Source organism: Scleropages formosus, chromosome 14, assembly GCF_900964775.1.
Source record: "Scleropages formosus chromosome 14, fSclFor1.1, whole genome shotgun sequence".
NCBI classification, from domain to species: domain Eukaryota; kingdom Metazoa; phylum Chordata; class Actinopteri; order Osteoglossiformes; family Osteoglossidae; genus Scleropages; species Scleropages formosus.
Genome location: NC_041819.1, coordinates 21,943,257 through 21,963,039, shown reverse-complemented (window position 1 = coordinate 21,963,039; position 19,783 = coordinate 21,943,257). Strand labels below are relative to the sequence as shown.

The 19,783-nt window shown below is 47.9% G+C and overlaps 1 protein-coding gene across 3 annotated transcripts in view; it reads right to left on the bottom strand.

Moving 5' to 3' along the window:
• The window catches only part of LOC108929005 (myosin light chain kinase, smooth muscle-like), a 61,273-nt gene that overhangs the window by 467 nt on the left and 41,023 nt on the right, over positions 1-19,783 (bottom strand). For 2 of the 3 annotated variants that reach the window (XM_018743274.2, XM_018743276.2), the window contains 17 exons: positions 18,648-18,731; positions 17,530-18,290; positions 15,901-16,017; positions 15,127-15,192; positions 10,116-10,166; positions 9,383-9,510; positions 8,756-8,912; positions 5,840-6,142; positions 4,772-4,825; positions 4,516-4,603; positions 4,197-4,400; positions 2,001-2,218; positions 1,701-1,824; positions 1,368-1,520; positions 1,017-1,140; positions 584-689; positions 102-236 (listed from right to left, as the gene is read on the bottom strand). In XM_018743274.2, the coding sequence (XP_018598790.1) occupies positions 102-236; positions 584-689; positions 1,017-1,140; positions 1,368-1,520; positions 1,701-1,824; positions 2,001-2,218; positions 4,197-4,400; positions 4,516-4,603; positions 4,772-4,825; positions 5,840-6,142; positions 8,756-8,912; positions 9,383-9,510; positions 10,116-10,166; positions 15,127-15,192; positions 15,901-16,017; positions 17,530-18,290; positions 18,648-18,731 (2,873 nt within the window). The remainder of the gene's footprint in view (positions 1-101; positions 237-583; positions 690-1,016; positions 1,141-1,367; positions 1,521-1,700; positions 1,825-2,000; positions 2,219-4,196; positions 4,401-4,515; positions 4,604-4,771; positions 4,826-5,839; positions 6,143-8,755; positions 8,913-9,382; positions 9,511-10,115; positions 10,167-15,126; positions 15,193-15,900; positions 16,018-17,529; positions 18,291-18,647; positions 18,732-19,783) is intronic. The other variant, XM_018743275.2, reaches the window with a different exon arrangement.

Sequence of the window (19,783 nt, the reverse complement as noted above, 5' to 3'; positions counted from 1 at the left end):
TCGATGCTCAGAGGCGAGGGAGTAGGGAGAACATCGGAAAGATCGAGAGGGGTCTCAGATGCAGCTGACCGTCTCCGACCACACGGGAAGCGGTCCTTTACCCTCAATCTTGCAGTCGAAGCGGGCGGCACTCCCCTCCACCACCTCCACATCCTTGATGACGGTGCTGAAGTAGGGCTTCATGTGCGGCCTGTCCTCCTCCTCCGCGGTCTCCAGGATCTGGCTGTTCAGGTCATCTACGTTGCCGTTGGAGAGGGTCAGAAAACACTATTTTTGGCCATCTTGAAGGACTAAGGTCATGAATACATTTGTCACACATTCATCGTAGCAGTCAGTCGTGCTTTCATCCAAAGCAGCGTAAATCTCTCGCATTTGTACCCGTCAGTTACACTGGGTACAACAGAAGGGTCCACTTTTGAACGGGTTTACCGGCTCCTCAGCTTACAAACGCAAGTGAGACCAGACGTCCGTTCGTATCTCATTTTGTTCATAAGTCATGACGCAGCTGCAGTGTGACAGGAACCCTTCGACCGTGATAGAGACCTAGGGTTACAATGCACTACAGCCCACGGTTCCACGTCACCTTCACTGGGGTTCCCGGTAGGAGATCCACCCTTCTTGGCGCTGATGCCCGACAGCATGGCCATGGAGGACAGCCTCCCGATGGCGCGTACCGCGTGGCCCGTTTTCTGCAGGAGATGAGCGGCTTTTAGCACTTTCACCCACGGTCCAGTCAAGAGCTCAGAAATGTGTGGTAACGGTAGAAAGAATTTCTGCCCACACTCATGTCTCGATGCTTTTGAACCTCCTTAACACACACATTCTCTGAACTGCTTATCCCATACGGGGTCACGGAGCCTACCCGGCAACACAGGGCGTAAAGCCAGAGGGGGAGGGGACACACCTAGGATGGGACGCCAGTCCATTGCAAGGCACCCCAAGGGGGACTCAAACCCCAGACCCACTGGAGAGCAGAGCCAGTCCAACCCACTGCGCCACCGCGCATGTTTCCCTACCTGCCATTTGCGTCTCAGGAGGTACTTCTTCATCCTCTCTTTGGACAGCTTCTTGGCCTCCATGTTCTTCGTGTCCTGCTTGAGCCACGGATGCTCAAAACACCGAGCGCACGTCATCCGAGCGCTATGGAGAACAAGACGACCATGGTCAAGACCGCGGTGGCCACTGCTGTTGCGCAGTATATCCTAGTAAGAGGGTCCCCAATTACCTGACCTCAGAGAAGATCCTGGGAAGCCATCAGCTATGACCAGTAGCCACGATTGCTAACTGTTAATCACACTTGTGCCTCCAACAATGTTTTGAGAAGACTTTTAAATGAATAAATTACATGGAAATGTTTCTTTACTCACTTTAAATTTTTCTTCAGAAGTTGGCTGATGAAGTCCTTGGCCTCCTCGGAGATCTCGTCGAAGGCCTCGTCTTCGAAATCCCAGCTTGCCGAGGTGACGTTGGACAGCGTTTCGTTGTCGTTGTCCCCCATGAACGGTGACAGTCCGCTGACCCTGGAAGGGACGCAGGCTACAGCGGTTAAAATGCGGTCGAAGCTCCAAAACACCCTGTTGTGACGTTGGTGGTTTTGAGGTGAAAATGTTAAAACAAAAGGGCTCCGAACGAGACGCTAGTGTTCTGACCCAACGAGGACATCTGTTCAACTTTGGCAGAGCGTTGTAGACGTTTCTTACAGGATGTAGCAGATGACTCCTATGCTCCACATGTCGGTTGGGTATCCTATGGGCTCGTAGTTGATCACTTCCGGGGCCACGAATTCCGGCGTCCCGAACAGAACCTTGAGCGATCCCGAGTTTTCTGCAGGCAAACAGGACACGGAATGAGCGACAACCTCATTTTGCACTGAAATTTATGTCACGGAAGGGAATGGAACGGACTGGAATGTGACTACAAAAATGTATTCACCGAAAACCTCAGTTCGTCTATTCGTTCAAGTTTCAAGCTCTAACGTTCAACCGGACGGCCTTAGCTACCTAATCGACGTGCCAGGCCAAAGTCGATGAGTTTGATCTTGGTCCCGGTCTTGTTGATGCACATGATGTTCTCCGGCTTCAGGTCCAGGTGGACGATGCCCTGCTTGTGGATGAACTGAACGCCGTCGACGATCTGCAGCATGTACTTGATGACCTCCCTCTCCGTGAGCTCAAAGTCCTCGTCGATGATCCGCTCAAAGAGCTCCCCTCCAGAGATCCTGGCAGGAACAGCAGAGCCGAAACAGGTCAGTTCAGCCCTGAAAGTCACATCGCCGTTGTGCGGAGCCAATGAACACAGCTGTCACACCATCCTACTACCATACCGCACAGCTGTTTCACACACACGACTCAGAGAATCAATCGTTACAAGTAATTTAACTGCCAGCAGCATGGATTGGAGGACAGCTGGTAGCAGAGTAGTTAGAGTTGCTGCCTTCAGGCCCAATGGTTGCAGGTTTGAATCTCACCTTTAATTGCTCCTGTAGAAATTACCCAGCCATCCAAACTTGCATTTGTTCATTGAGCTGATGCCTTTTTTCCAAAGTGACTTACAGTATTAATTTACAGTTATTGACTCATTTACACAGCTGGGTACTTTTACAGGAGTAATTTAGGGTAAATACCTTGCTCAAGGGTACAACAGCCAGAGATGGGAATCAAACCTGCAACCTTTGGATCTAAAGGCAGTAACTGTAACCACTATGCTACCAGCTGCTCCGAACAGGTAAATAATTACAGGTAGAATAACATTATAAGACTAGATGCATGAATGTCAATGCCATTGAACACTAACTAATGACAAATGTCATCATAACACGTTAAAAGAACAACGGTATCACAGAACGATAATAAGACGCCTGCAGTTTGATATGTGTTAAGTAAAATACTGCACGCATGTGGCTACAAAGTTATTTTTCTGTATATCTCTAGTACAACTTTTTTATATTTCTGTTATTCCAATATTTAGACCACTATATATATATATATATATATATAATATATATATATTTTCAATTTTTTTACCACTTTATTTTTCTCTTACTTTATTTTATTATTTATTCTATCCCATTTTCATCATTATATATTCTTCATAATTCTGCAGTATGTTTCTGATTTCTGCTTTATTTGTATTGCTTTATTTATATTGTCTGTTCTGTCAGTCTATTACGAACATTCGGAAAAGCGTTTCACTGCACATTGTACTAAGTATGGTTGTATATGTGACAAATAAAACGTGAACTTGGACTTAAACTTATTTACGGTATGTTACATGAGACAAAAACCACATGTTCTATGGAATGCTGGATGTTACATTTTTTTCAGTGACAGATGATGAAAAAGGGAGGACAGTTTATTTCGAGATTTAGGAGGAAATTTGTCATTCCGAAGCCAAACATATCCATTCGCTTGAAAAAGCAGCGGCGAACAAGTCATTTTTAAAGTGTTTGCTTTTACATCTTTCACATACTTGGCATGTTGCCATTTTCCATCAGCCTCCCAGAAAAAGGATCTATCCTTCCAGGTTTGTTATGCATGCCTAAATGAGAATTAAAAGCATTTGGAATTTATTTATTAAATGAACTTAATCGTTCCCTTAAAAGACGGTCAAATGCAGTCAAAATTCGAAATTGTGTTTTTTTTCCCCCTTATATGAGGAACCAGGTGAGAAGCAACTCATGAAGTTCATGTAGTTCTATTTTTACCTTTCCACCCTCTTCTATATAAAGTACCCAGGATTTGTAGTGCCTGTTCCGGAACACTCTTTCTACTAAAAATCAGACAAATTCCACCAGTGATGGACAGCAAGAGAACCCAAGATCCTCTCTGATGTGTTCATATTTCCAGTAAGGGGAAGAAAATAATATCACCGGAATAAATAAATAACAATCCCTGACTAATCTTATCAATTTACATTTTAAAAATGACCCAAAAGTTGCAGGTTTGAATCTCACCTCCAGTTGTAGTACCCTTGAGCAAAGTACTTACCCTAAATTTCTCCAGAAAAATTACCCGTCTGTATAAAGGGGTAAATAGTTGCAAGTACCACGACACTGTAAGTTTTCTAGCATTTCTATCTTATACATTATTAAATTCATACACTTAGATCGGTGAATTAAAATGTATTTAATCTGAAAGCACGGGCCTCTTTTTCGAAAATGAACGAGACCGGGGACGTAACGCGGCGAGGGCACTCACATCTCCATGACCATGACTATGTCGGATTTGCCCTCGAAGGCGTCCACGCACTGGACCAGCTTGGCGTGGTGCAGGCAGTTCATGATGCCGATCTCCTGCCGCACGCTCTCCTTGTCCTTTGCCGAGAAGGCCTTGATGAACTTTCCCGCCCACACCTTCTTAGTGGCCTTCTCCACCAGTTTGAACACCTGTCCGAACTTGCCGCTGAAAAGCCACATCGCGCGGGTTTCTCACTCTGCGGTCGGATCAAAGGTCGACAAAAAGAGAACGTCCATCGTGCATCCGAGCCCCGCTGCCCGCGGTTCGAGGGTCAACTCACGTTCCGAGCCGCTCCTGCACATCATAGAAGTCCTTCACCGTCTGGTCGGTTTTAATGACCACGTCTCTGTATTCTTGTTTCTCCTCGTCTGCGATAAGTGCAACAAAACAGTGTGTGTGTGTGTGTGTGTGTGTGTGTGTGTGTGTGTGTGCGTTTGCATCAGTTAATTTTAACCAGCGACTTCGCAAGCGGCCCAAAGGAAACAAACAGAAAATGTAAATAACTCATCGCGCATAACTCCACCATACATTCATACCTTCATCGGAAGCTTCTGCCTCCTCCTCCTCTTCCTCCTCGACCTTTTTCTTCTCTGGGAAAAGGACAGAAGATTGCGAGCGACCGTTATTTGCCCATTAGTCTTGTGTTTGGATCTCTGTGTCTTTGTTTACAGTCAGAATCTGATCCCGGAAATTTCCTGGTATTTTAACCTGGACCCCTATTTTGTGACCCCCAGCGGAGAGGAGCCAGAGAGTCTGGGTTACAATAGGACTGGACTGGGATCATATACAGAGGGTCTATTCATATCACAGGGAAGGCCATAGCTTTTGGACCAGCACAGAATATATATCTTAGGTTTCAGAAATGAATGAATGAATGAATGAATGAATGACACACATATGCATATTTATACATACATGTATTCGATGCAAGGGGGGTGCGGTGGCGCAGCAGGTTTGGCCGGGTCTCACTCTCTGGGGGGTCTGGGATTCGAGTCCCGCTTGGGGTGCCTTGCGACAGACTGGCATCCCCTCCTGCCCCACGCCCTGCGTTGATGGGCTAGGCTCCGGCTCGCTGCAACCCCGCTCGGTACAAGTGGCTTCAGCCAGTGTGCATGTATATATGATGCAGCTGGTAGTGTGGTGGTTGGAGCTGTTGGCTTTAGACCCCAGGGATACGGGTTTGAATCCCACCTTCAGCTGTAGCGCCCTTGAGCAAGGGACTTACCCTAAATTGTTCGAGTAAATTTACCCAGCTGAATAAATGTGTAAATAGTTGTAAGTAGCTTAACACTGTCACTCAGTTTAGAACAAAGTCAACTAAATGAATAAATCTGTATATGGAACCAAGTTTTTCACCTTGTAAAAGTGTCTCACTGAACAAATAATCCAACTCTCTCTGTTTTTAGAGAAGAACATTTGGAAAATGTTGTGTTTCCAATTCAAGCAAATTAAATTAATGGTTAAAGCTTCAATTTTACAGTAAATTGTAAAACTCTGTGCTCAGTGTTCTGGGGCTCAACTGATTCTCTGCTGTAAACTGGTCAGAATTTGTACTGATACCGAAATACTGGCTTCTTTCACAGCCAGCACTAGGGGGCGCTCACCTTCTTCCTGCACCCCGACTGTAACGGGGTCTGACTCGGCGCTGGGCTCCCCAATGCCGTAGATGTTGACGGCTCGAACCCGGAACTTGTACTGGCGGTCGGCCAGCAGGTCCTGCACATTGTAGGAGGTGCTATTGCAGGAGGCCAATGGCTTCCACTCCTGATCCACCGAGTTCCAGATCTCCAGGTTGTAGGACTTCACCACGCTGCCGCCGTCGTAGGTGGGGCCGTACCACGACAGGGTGAGCGAGGACTGGCGGATGTCCGAGGCAGCGGGGACCCGAGCTGGGGGGTCGGGCTTGTCTGGAAAGCACCAATCATAAGAGGCCGTTTGTTAGGCCACTCCCATGTGAGCAAGATCGCCCTTTCTTCCAGGAAGTGCTGCTCACCTGCATGATCGTGGGTGGAGCCAGGCTAATTCAAACATCATCTTTCACACTTTACTTTCTTCTGCAGAATGAATGTTTCGCAGGGCCATAATATGCATTCTTTTTCTCATATAGACAGGCATTAACAGGTGGGGCCAGTAGGTGGCATAGTGGTTAAAGCCATTTCCATTGTATATGGAAGACCCAGGTTCAAATCAAATCTTCCGCTGTAATACACTTGAGCAAAGTACTTGCCTGGTCAAAATTGCAATTGTATAAATAGTTAAATCAGTGTCAGTTACTTAACATTGTAAGATGTTTTGGAAAACAGTTTTAGCTAAATAAAATCAATGATAATTATCATACAGTAAACGGACATATTGGGTTCGATCTGGGACGGCACAAGGTTTCAATAACAGACATCTTCGGATCAAACCCCAGCGCCGAGCCCGAACCAAAACCACCCCAAAGTCATACCTCCCTCCTGAGCAACACCTAGACCTGCAGGACCGGGTCCTGATTGACCGGGGAACACAGTCCGAACGCAGAAGGGCTGCATTGCAGTAGAAGATGTGATCTGAACCTCGGTTTTCCAGATACAACGGCAATAGCCTTAACCATTATGCCACCTACTGCCCCCACCTGTTCACACCTGTTTTAATGAAGAAAAAGGATAAATGCAAATTGAACCCGTTGGTTTATGGCCAGCCACCCCCACCCCCCCAATGTACTGTAACAGCTGCAGCCTATTTGCTGACACAGTGGAGCACACTGAAAGTATATGCTAATGAGAGCAGGCTCACGTTGCCGCTGGACTCCGAATCAGCCGGTTCGGTTTCCACCCTGCCGGCAGGGATAATGCCGTCTCTCCTCACCATCATAAACACACACGGCAGACCTTGAGATTAAAGTTCTTCGGATGCGAAACCGCACGGCTTCCCAGATAGAAATAGCAGCTACCGTCGTGCCGGGAATGGAGACGATACGGGTCTCCAGCTTCCCCTTTGACCCGGTCCGTTAAGGAACGCCGTGCATGGCACGGGTCACTGAGACGACTGAGATGCACCGACACCGCGCTTCTAGATGTTTCCACGATCACATTCCCACATCGACGGTGTCCCTCCGGAGGCGTTCAGGACTACTGGTCCTGTTTCCATGACCTGGTCCGCTCTGCCGCATCCGGAATCCGTGCATGGGGACAATGACACGGACACGCACGGTGGCGATGTCGTACAACTACGCCCTCCATCCTCTCTGCGTTCGTTCCACCGTGGCAAGACTTTCGTATGCAGTGGCGATCAAAAGTTTGAGTACGCCTGGGCGACGCCAGCGGCACCTGAATGGGAGGAGCCGGAGAGAAGAGCGAAAGAAGGCAAAGCAACACAGCGGTTGACCCAGGTCTCTGGGCCTGGCTGCGGAAGAGCTGAGAATACTTGGCGCCTCATTTCCTGATCGATCCTGTGAACCGAATGGATTGCGATAATTAAAAAAAAAACAAAACTTTTCGCTGGAACTGCGCACAGCGCTCCATCCCAGGGTCAGGACTGGGTGCAGTCCACACAAACGCTGGCGCTGCAGACTCCCGTGCATAACGGAGAGAAAACAATCCCATAAAAGGGCATGTGACACGCTAACGCAAAACTAGCCGCACGACGTAACGCCCTCCCCCCCCACCCCCACGACGCTTCTCTTGCGTTTCCATTCCAGCGGCACAGCTGGAAACACCTTGGTCTCGCAGGTGAGGAAACGCCTAAGGGGGCTGCAAAGAGCAGGCAATAAACCCTTTTCAGGGAGCTAACGGGAGCATAAACACATTCCCGAACCCGTCTGGCACTCGTACCGTACCCTGCGTGGGAGAGTAGACGTGCAAAAATTCCAGGCCATAAATCTGCCTTAAAAGATTTCTTTATCATAAGAGCAGCTTTCTCTGTCAACTGACCCTACAGTCTCATTGCACACGCCTTCGTTGTGGTTACAGTATGCGACCAACTGGAACGCGTGCAAGTATTAGATGGGAAGTATTACAGGATTGGGCAATAGGCTGACCTTGGCTGAGCCCTCTAAAAGTGCGTATGATGACCAAATGTGGTCACTCGCTTTAACAGCCCCCATCCTACTTGTGCCTGAATAACATCTTTAGGTCATTAGCTTAGCAGACCCACTTTTTCTGGGGAGACAGACTGAGAATAATAAATTTACAATGTAAACAAATTTACATTTTGTCTATTAGCTTTTAGCCAAAGCGACTTCCAATATTCAGCTACTTATAATTACTGACCCATTTAAATTGCTGAGTTCTTTTACTATGTATGGATGAGTGACCCAGTGTAAGTAATGTATCTAGCAGTGTAAGTCACCTTGATGTGGGCTGACAGTAACACTACAAAGAGTTCATTGGAAGTCGCTTTGGACAAAGGCGTCTGCTAAATAAATGAACGTACTAGAGCAATTTAGGGTAAGGGCCTTGCCCAAGGGTAGAATCAACCCAGCAACCTTTAAGTCCAAGGGCAGCATACGCAACCACCACACTACTAGCTGTGCGACATACCAACTATGGTGAGGTTGAGGGAGGCTTGTCTAGTGCCGAACTTGTTCTGCAGCTCGATGGTATAGCAGCCGCAGTGGTCTGGCTTCGCAGGGGAGATGATCAGCTGGCTGCTTGACTCGCCGGTGTCGATGGTGATGTCCCCTTTCCCGCCCGGGATCTATCGTGAGCAAACAGCACATGAGCAGGGTCAAGATGGGGGGATGAGCAGGTGGTCACCTCTGCAACTTCACCAAGTGCTTGTACTTTAGTGGGAATATGGTGAAGGTAAGACAGTGATATCAGCACTAAAATAGGGCAGCTAGTCCTGAAGGGATCACATTTGATTTAATGTGGAACTCTTCTGGTGAATGAAGTTATTCATTGACCCTTGACGAGAAGGCAGGTTTATGGAAAAGAGAATCAATGCGAATGTATTTTATGCCAAAGAAGCTACAGTCACTTGGATTTAGTGTCTAAGCCACCATTATTCTGGATATGAGAACAAACAAAAGGATCTAGACCACAGTTGAGAGTCGCAGTGCCGTTCTATGATAAAACAGAATGGCACTGCGAATGGTGCCGTTGCTGCTGGGATCAGCGGAGGGGTATCCACGGTGTGACAGCCAAGGATGGCTAAGCGGTCCTCACCGGTTTCCTGAACTTCAGCCATGTGCACGTGATGGGCGGAGCTCCAGCAAACTTGCAGAGCAGGTTCACTTCCTGTCCTGCCAGGATCTTCATGTCTTCCGGGAACTGGATGATCTGGGGTGGGACGCCTGGAAGGAGCAGGGTACAAATTTGTGACCTTGTTTCCATCGACCTACAAACCTGTCCGTCGGCCCGGATCTGTTCCACTTTTATAAACCGCCATCAACCACACTCAGTGTGACTGAGCCCTTCTTAATGCCCTACAACCCCCCTCTCACCCCAGACACATCTCCTGCCGCCCCTGGTCCATATGCCTCTGTCAATCTTGGAGCGAGATGTTTGGGAAGGTCCTGGGATTTCCTGCTTCAGCAAGTCCCACAGCGGTTAACGACCTAAAGCTCGTCCAACTCAGCAATGCATAACTGCAGCAGCTGCTGGATCGAACCCTTCTCCCAGCCTCTGGACTACTGCTCCTTTCTTGGGGAGCGCAGCACAGGAATTCTTTAGCATGAGAGGAACAAGGGGAGTCCAAGGATGGAATAAGATGACCTGTAGATCATACTGATCAGAACCAGCCCAACCTACTGCATTTAAAAGCATGAGAATTCCAGCCGCTACCCATTCACTGACAACAGGTTAATTTGGGCCAAGTTCTGAAACCAGCTTCTTCCTTTTCCCTCTAATCAAAAACACAAATCCGATCCTGTGCCGGACCCATGCAGAGAAGACTTACCCTGTTTGGGAGGTGTCTTTGGGGCTGGTTTCTTCTTTATCCTTGCCTCATCTAGAGAAGTACCACAAAATGCACAGGTCAAACCACTGAACTGTGTAGCACAGCCAAAAAACAATTTCTGCTCAGTAAAAGTCTTGAGGTAATACAAAGTAACAATAAAATGGCCAGGTTATATTGTAAAACACCTACTAAATTTTACTGAATATTTACTAGAACACAAGAAATATTATTTAGTTTACATTAGGTACTACACACACACACACACAGAAGCACAGGCTGAGGCGACTTGTCCTGAGCGGGGTTGCAGCAAGCTTGAGTCTAGCTTGGCAATGCGGGGGGGAGGTGACACACCCAGGACGGGATGCCAGTCTGTCACAAGGCACCCCAAGCGAGACTCGAACCCCAGACCCACCAGAGGGCGGGGACAGGCCAAGCCCGCCACATCACCGCACCCCCCCTTAGGTACTATCACAAGTCAAAGAACGGGGCAATCATTAAAAACAGAATATAATTATTTTAGAAATGCAATTTTTCTTATTGAGCTTTTTGGATTAAATTACTTTGGCTGTCGTGGAAGGGCACAGGGCGGCACCCAAACTGAAGAAAAAACTGTTAGTGAGGGTTTTTTGGGCTGTTACTCTTGGCAAAGAGCATCAGAGTTACAGACAGTGTATCAAATGACTGCAATAGTCAGACTATGTGAGATATTTGCTTAAATTTTTATTGAGAGCTGATTGCTTTAAGGTGATCCCAGCAAAAGGTGAAAATGAGTGTACAGACATCTGCGCACACACACACACACACACACAAAATCTGTCTCTCATTGACCACCAAAAGGTGCACAGCAAAAAACTTGAAGACAGTCAAGTTATACTGTAGACTACAAGCAATTATGGGAACTAGTTAATAAAAACAACCAATCGGTTGATCAGTCAATGAGTCGAAAGGTCAACTAAATTCTGGTTAATTTGAATGATTAAATCTTGTCTGCTACACAGCCAATCACAAAAATAGAACAAATAAATACAACAATCCCATAAATGATGGGGTTAATGTGATCAGCGAAATCACCCCATTCGGCGAAATTCCACTGTGAAGCTGTCAAATTCCATATAAAACTAGAAAACTATATACCTTTTGCAGAAACCCTGGAGACTATTAATAACAGAGGAAATGTGTTGTGAATATTCATGAGAATAAACACATGAAATGACTGAAAGGAAGTTTCTCACCTGTTTTTAAAGACTGCACTTTAATGTCTTTAATGTTTTTCTTAAGCAGCTTACAAAGGGTTCGAAAAGCTATGCAAGCACCATGGTACAAGCCAAGGTAGCGCAATAATGCAACATGATCAACTGGCTTTCCTTCTATTCATAAATGTTACTTACAATAGTTTTTTTTAGTTGTTTCCCTCATTCAGTTGCTATATAGCAGTGTACAGTGTAGCCCGAAACCCGTGTGGTGAGTGTGTTACTAGGGTGGCGCGGTGGCGCGGTGGGTTGATCTGGGTGCTGCTCTCCGGTGGGTCTGGGGCTCGAGTCCCGCTTGGGGTGCCTTGCAACGGACTGGCGTCCCGTCCTGGGTGTGTCCCCTCCCCCTCCAGCCCGACGCCCTGTGTTGCCAGGTTAGGCTCTGGCTCCCCGTGACCCCGTATGGGACAAGTGGTTCAAGCAATGTGTGTGTGTGTGAGAGACTGTGTTACTCTGAGACTGAACTATTCCTTTTAAAAACCTGTCAAGGCTGAAATAATGCAAACGCAAAGGTGACTGGTGACGACTTGTAACCAGTCTTTTTTTCCACTCCTTGTGGAAGTAAAACCATCATGTAAACAGACAAAAATGTTGTCTTCCTAAATCACACACACACTTTCTGAACTGCTTGTCCCATAGGGGGTCATGGGGAACCGGAGCCTACCCGGCAACACAGGGCGTAAGGCCGGAGAGGGAGAGGACACACCCAGGACGGGACGCCAGTCCGTCGCAAGGCACCCCAAGCGGGACTCGAACCCCAGACCCACCGGAGAGCAGGACCTGGTCCAACCCACTGCACCACCGCGTCCCCAATTTCCTAAGTCACAAGTTTGTTTAATTTAAAAACAATATATATTTTCATTAGCCATTGAAACTGTTTTTTTATTGCACGCAGACACATTGTATGAGGGGTGCGTGAATGATAAATATCAACTTCGGCAAAAAGGCAACAAGAAACATGCTCCCCCCTGAGTCTTAACATTTATATTGTAGGCAGTTGTACAGAGTACTTTTGAGGGAGAAAAAGTGAGTGATAACTGTAAAATGGAAAGGAACTCTTATGCTGACAGCTTTTGGAGAAGAGGGCAACTCCTGCACTCCATGCCATTTGAACTTGCCCTTTCTGGTAACTCTAAAAATAGGCAGAAGGAATGCAGGAAATCGAAATTGATGCTATTTCTTTAGCAGTCAGTCACCAGCAAAAAATAACATGAGTGTAAAACAAACGAACGAAACAGAATTTAATCTATGGAAAGGCGAGCAGAGCTGCGTAGTTACATAAGGACTGACTTTGGTTACTTTCCTTAGACACCTTTGACATTCCCGTTTAGAAGTCTACATACTCAAAGCCTCAATTTTCCATAAACAAGATTAAGCTTGGCGATAGCTGAAATGGTTCCATGGAAGTGTTTACAACATAGGCAAAATGCATGGGTCAAGCTTTTGGATATGTCACTTAAAAGATCTTGAGGATGTACTGTACTGCAGCTAAAGAGGAAACATTAGCAGAGGTAAAGATAGAGGACATGGTGCTTTTATGACAACAGCAACAATAATATATGTCTAACTAGGTGATATCCCATTAAATCCTCTGCAACAGATACCCTGGCACTGCTCCATTCCAGTGCTGTTGCCAACCCATGCCTCTCATGAAGCAAAGACTATTGGATATCAAATAATGGCAGCAATAGAGTGACAGATGCCCCCTGCATAGAGGGTACTGGAGCAGCAGTCGGAGTTTGACCAGAACATTGCTTGGCTCGCCCTTGGTCTCGGAGGCAGAGCGCAGCGACACGTTGAACCTGACCTTTTCTTATGAGGCCTGGAAACCCTGCATGAATCATGGGATCAGAGGGGATCCTGATTCCTGTGGTGTGAGCAGGATCAGACCTGTCATGTGGGGACAGGATAACATCGCTGACACCATTACTTTTTCTAACGTGGAGGGCCAATGATGTGGGATTAGACCAACAAGTCATTGGGCCTCAGGAAGGACAACAAAACCACAAGGTCAACAAGGAAAGTGCCGTTATTTTCAGACGAGACACACTCGGTGCCTTCATTTTTAGAACACTCCGTCTCCTGCCACCCATCGCTGAAATAATCGCAAATATTACATACGCATATTTGGTACTTTGAATGAAGGTGTTTCAGTGTATCAGGGGGTGCGGTGGCGCAGTGGGTTGGACCGCAGTCCTACTCTCCGGTGGGTCTGGGGTTCGAGTCCCGCTTGGGGTGCCTTGTGACGGACTGGCGTCCTATCCTGGGTGCGTCCCCTTCCCCCTCTGGCCTTACGCCCTGTGTTGCCGGGTAGGCTCCGGTTCCCCGTGACCCCGTAAGGGACAAGCGGTTCTGAAAATGTGTGTGTGTGTGTGTGTGTGTGTTTCAGTGTAAAACACAGATTTTGACTGCATATAGTTATAACACACCCGCCATCAAGAAAGAGACCTGAATCAACGACACTTTACTGCTCTTCAGAGAGCCTCCAGTGGAATGCTGTTTTGCTGCGATTTAAGGTCTAAACTGAACCCCAGAGATGCTTCATCTCATCCCAAACAACTGTTTGTTGTGCCACGCCCACACAGGGCCACAGCGGAAAACAAAGCAGGGTATACTTTGTCCTTTCTCGTCTAAATCTCCGAGCCTCTGTTATTGTCAAGCACTTGTCTTTCAGTTTAGATTCGAAAGGCTTGTTTGGATGAAGCGCATTCCAGACGAGGTTCTCGGTATCCCAGACTGGTAGAATTGCTCCAGAACATCTGAGCATGGGGGGGGAAGCCAGGCCTGAGGTGAGTGCATCTGGCAAGGAGGGGAGCAAGAAGCAGGGACACGCAGGCCTTACATGGAAGTTTGGGAAAGAAGAGGCGAGCCGGCAGGGACGGCAACCGCCCGGGTTCTGCTCCTGCTGCTCAGCCGGAAGCTCGTGTACAAGGGCTACTCTACCAGGGCTCAACGGTAAACGTTTCAATCGGCCCTTAACGCCGCATAGCTTCACAAACCCTTAACGCGGCTTAGCGTAACTATCCATTAACGCTGCTTAGCTTAACTAACCCTAAACGTTCCACAGCTTCATTAACCACAGCTAAGTCAGCGCTTAACACTGCATAATTTAATTATCTGAACACTACATAGATTAAAAAGCTCTTGCCACCGCATGGTTTAATTATAGTTTCATTATCCTTTAACACTGCGCAGCTCAATAGCTAACTCCAGAAAGCTTTATGAGCGCATAACATTGCATATTTTACTACCTGTCAACACTACTTTGTTTAATTACTTCTTAACACTACATAGTTTAATTGGCTCTAAACACCGCATAGTTTGAGTAGCATCCATTGCATAGTTGAATTATTCTTTAACAATGCTAAGCTAGTTCAGCTTTATGAGCTCTAATATTTATTCAGTTAGCTGACACTTTTCTCCAAAGTGACTTACAATGTTTAGACAGCTGGATAATTTCATGGAAGCAATTCAGCGGAAGTACCTTGCTCAAGGGTACTACAGATGGAGGTGCGATTGGAACCCACAACCCTTGTGTCCAAAGGCACCATCACCAGAGCCTGCTACACTTGTATGGGTTCACTTCACTCTGCCCGCACGCCCAGAATCTGCAGCGCCCCATACCGCACGTGGCTTTGGCCAGGCCTGTACGCCCTCTCTTCTCCATATTAAATAGAGACATGGAGGTCTGTAGGTGGAGGTAAGACGTCCCGTCCAGCTCCGCCTTTGGGACAGTAGAAACACACTATAGAGTAACTCACTCTCTGTGGTCGGAGTGCTCTTTTTCATCTTCTTGTCTGCTGCTGTGGCGTTGATATCTGTAGGATCTGGAGACAAAAAATTCATTCAGGAACATTCACTAACCCACAGAAAATAATCTCTCCGGATATCTGACCGTTGTCCTCAAATATTACATTGCACAAATATGATATAAATATTATTATATATGGCTGGCTAACTAGTACCTTATAGAGGTTGATCAAATTATACTGTTATGCGGCTAAGGAGCAAAGTGACCAGTGATATTTCAGACATACTGTATAGACTTACTTTTATTGGTAAATCAAGGAAGCCTTAACCACATTTTTAAAATGAACACACACACACACACACACACACACACACACACACACACACACACACACACACACACACACACACACACACATTTTCAGAACCGCTTGTCCCTTACGGGGTCACAGGGAACCGGAGCCAACCCGGTAACACAGGGCGTAAGGCCGGAGGGGGAGGGGACACACCCAGGACGGGACGCCAGTCCATCGCAAGGCACCCCAAGCGGGACTCGAACCCCAGACCCACCGGAGAGTAGGACTGCGGTCCAACCCACTGCGCCACCACACCCCCTATTTAAAATGAACATTAAAATGGAAAGACACCTAATGGTCCTCCATGACAGCTGTTTCGAAAAGCAAGCATCAGTCAAGAATAAGTACAGCAGCGAAAAATGTAATGTGTTGCTGTTATTTTAGTTGTTGAGAGACCCTAAACAGTGGCAGGGAGATGGGTGAGCTTACCATCCACCAGGACCATGCATTCGCACTCGGCCCGGCCGACGGCGTTTTCGGCCCGGCACTTGTACTGGCCCTCATCCTCGGGCAGGGCCTTGTCGATGGTCAGGGAGCACCGGCCGCCTGTGGACAATGAGGGCCTTTTAAAACACTGGGGGTATTAAGCACTCTTTCGGAGGAATCAGACATTATCTCGGGGTACCTGGTACTCCCTGGGGGGTATCCACAAAACTGTGGTTGTTTTGATGACTACATTAAAAAAAAATTTTGCAAATTATACCAAGAAAGTCGGGTTAAAATATCCTTTCTGATGCTGGTGGTGAACGGTATTACCGACACTTGTGCCTATAGCGTGTTTCACTGTGTGGGCTGGAGGGGTGTATATCACAGCCAGGTCTTATGTACATCACTGTGCACCGGGGGGGTCTATGTGTTCGCAGCAGGGCGTTCGGAGGTAACGTGGCTCCTGGGACAAGGACCACGGTGAACTCATACTCTAAAAACAGCCTCAGGGACACCTCCTGTTAATCAAGTTTTAATCATCTGCAACTGTGTTTATTTTCTCAGACAAAGAGCCAAAAACATGACCTGCACATCACTTTGCTGTGACGCAAGAGAAGCACGGCCAAACTATCAACATATCGGGGTCCTGGACTGCGGAGGAGCTTTAGCGCACTTTGCCATTCGAACCCTGCTGTTCATATGGACTAATTAAACTTTCCGCCAGAAACCTGAGACTGACAAGTGGACTTCGGGCTACGGAATTAAGGTCCAGTGATACAAACTGTCTAAACACTCGCAAACTGTTTCTATCCCATTCTCATTCACCGTCATACAAGACAGACATGTCAGGGCACGTCAAACTAGTGGAAAACTCATTTATCTGACACTTTTTTACCTACAGTGTGAGTTTAGTACCCTAAGCTACCAAAAGGGATTTTTTACTTTAGTTCAGGACAAGTACTTTCATCAATGGTACTATAGCAGGACTGAGGATTGCTTTTCCAATTGCAAGGCAACATCTCTAATCGCTATTTTAAAGTCTACCTCTATATAGCCAGAAACACCTAAGAGGTAACGGTAAGAAAAATCTCCAGAGCCGTTGCACAACCGTAACTTGAAAAAGAGCAGCACGGACAGACGGTCCCGCCTTGTACTCATGTACATGACTCTCAACAGGACACTGTCCAGCATCGAGTTATAAATGCATGTGAAGCAAGTAGAGCCCCCCCCTGGGATTTACACGAAGGGAATCCCCTATTCCGGTGCTTTCTGTCCACGATGGAAGACCATGAGCAGAGCGTGGGGCCCACATGGAGGGGATTTCTTCAGCAGGACCACAAAGGGCCTGAGAGGATAATGATGTAAATGAGCCAAAATAACATTGGCTCCCCACAGCAAGCGGATACATTCTTATGGCTTCTCTTGGGGGGGATTATGGCCCCATCCCCATCTCCATTACAATGGGCTCCTGTTACGCATTCTGCACTTTCACATTTACTGGTCCGGCAACTCATTGTCAAAATAACACAGTGCACGTCGATCATTTCTCGTATTTGACGCTACGCCATTGCTCCCATCGCTGCCGCCTGCAGAGCCGAACCGGCAGGTTGTACCGAACCGCAGGGGTCCTACCTTCTTGAGAGAGAAGGATGAACTTTGACGGTTTGACGACCTTGCCGTCCAGCATCCAAGTGATGGTGGCTGGCGGCTCGGCGCTGACCTCGCACTCCAGACGCAGGAGATCTCCGTCCAGCACGGTGACATCCCTCAGTTTCTGCGTGAACTCGGGGGCCTTCCCCGTGTCGCCACTCTTCCTGCCATTAATCCCACCGTCCACGCAGTTCACCTCCTTCTCGGGCTTCTCCTCGGGCGCCGGACCCTTGGGTGCCGGACTCTCCACATTGTTTTCAACAGGCGCTGGCACCGGTGGCTTCTTCTTGTTGCCCAGCACCGCCCTGAAGTCGGCGCTGGCGTTTTTGGGGGGCTCTCCCTTGTCTGCTCCGATTTTGGGACTGCCGCCACCGCCCTTCTTGCCCAGAACTGATCTGAAGTCCACCTGCTGCGGTGCGCTGATCTTCCGCTCCTCCTCCGACAAGGTCTTGGGCTTGACCTGCCGCTGGAGGTTGGCCCGGAAGTCCATCTGCTCGGCGGCGATCTCTTTCAGGTCCTCCTCGGTGAGACTCTTGGTGTTGACGCTCCTGGCCAAAACGGCGCGGAAGTCCCGCTGCTCGGCCTCCTGCTGGCGGATGTGCTCCTCGCCGCGTTGCCGTGTCTCCACGCGCCGCTGCAGCAGGCCCTTGGCGTCACGATCGTGCCCCTGCTCCTGGTGCTCACGCTTGGCAGTCCCGCCGCACACTGTCCCACGCACACCTCCGGCCCCCTGACAAGTCCTGCTTGCGGCAGCCAAAAGCGGAGGAGGGGAAAAAGGAAAGGGGAGAAAAAACGGAGATGTTTAAAAGGCTTGGCAGGCGCAGCCCACACTCTAAAATAGGTTAATTAGAGCAACACAATCCACCACAATGTTGCATCAGTGATGACTCCAGTGGCCTTATAAGGGAAGGAGCCCAGTCGCAGGACTTCTGGCTCCACCCCTGGAACAATGGCACAGCTGTGGGAGGTAAACAGTTTGTTTGGTCACATTCGGGGATCAGGCTGATTTAGAACGGGGCCTGGAGGGGTAACAGAGCCACGCGAAAATAGCAGCACGGAAAGGGCGACCGGGCTGGGGGGATTGGGGGGGGTATACTTACGAGTGGAGAGGCTCCCCGGCGGACCCCGTCAGATCCCCCGTCACCAGGATGTGGGCCACACAACTGCAGTCTCCCACTTTGTTTCTGCAGGAGGAGGAATAGAAGTTTCACAGGGTCCCGGAACAGCACGGGGAAGTGGGGGGGGGGGGGGGGGGGGGGACTTCAACAGCAAGAGATGGAAAACTTGCTTTTAGCCCCAAATCACCCAGAGGAAAAGGCGAGAGGGGAAGCAGTACAGCACAGGGTCCATTACACTCAGCCTCTAGATGCTTGACCTCCTCTTTGTTAGGTAGACAAAATAACAGAAACACCGGTTCAAAAAGGAGCATAACTAATAGTAACTAAATCATAATTGGAAATGCAGCTGCAAAGATGAGGAATATTAGTTTGCTAACTAATTACCAATGTGTGTCACCTATAAAACAGGACTGACACTTAACACTTTGTGACTTTTCAAAGCAACCTGTGGGAACTAACTGGAGTTCCAAAAAGGCCAAAGAGCCGGTCCCTGAATGCAGGTGCATCGTTCACAAAAACTACACGACTGAATGTGTCGAGGGAAAGAGTCTGAAAAATAACGTGAGCACGTGACAGACATGGACAAACTGCACAGAGAAACACTGGTTGCAAGTCAACGCTTACCAACTGGGACAGACAGACACTTTGCAGGACAGCTGCAAAATGACACAAAAACACAGCCTCAAAAATGACCGCAGAATTGAATCAATATCTCTGTGATCCAGTCCCAATAAAAAGTGTACGTCATGAGCTTGACAAAAGTGGAATTTATGGCAGGGCTTCCATTCGAGAACTATCTGTGTCCAAGGCCAACGCTAAAGATGCTTAACCTGATGTACAGACCACCAGGCCTGGACTTTTGAGCAATGGGGGGAAAAAGTCTGACAATGCATCTTTCACACAGTTTCGTAGATTCAGATAATGACTGGAGAAAACCAAGGGATGTCTTCAGCCCACATTGCCTGTAGCGAATTGTAAAACAGGGTAGGGGATCCATAGTGGTATGGGTAACCATCTCATTGGAGTGATTTCCTCCAATGATTGCTCTACATGGCCATACAATAGCTACGGAATAAGAGATAATTTTACAAGACCAGGTGCACCCTATGCTGCAGATA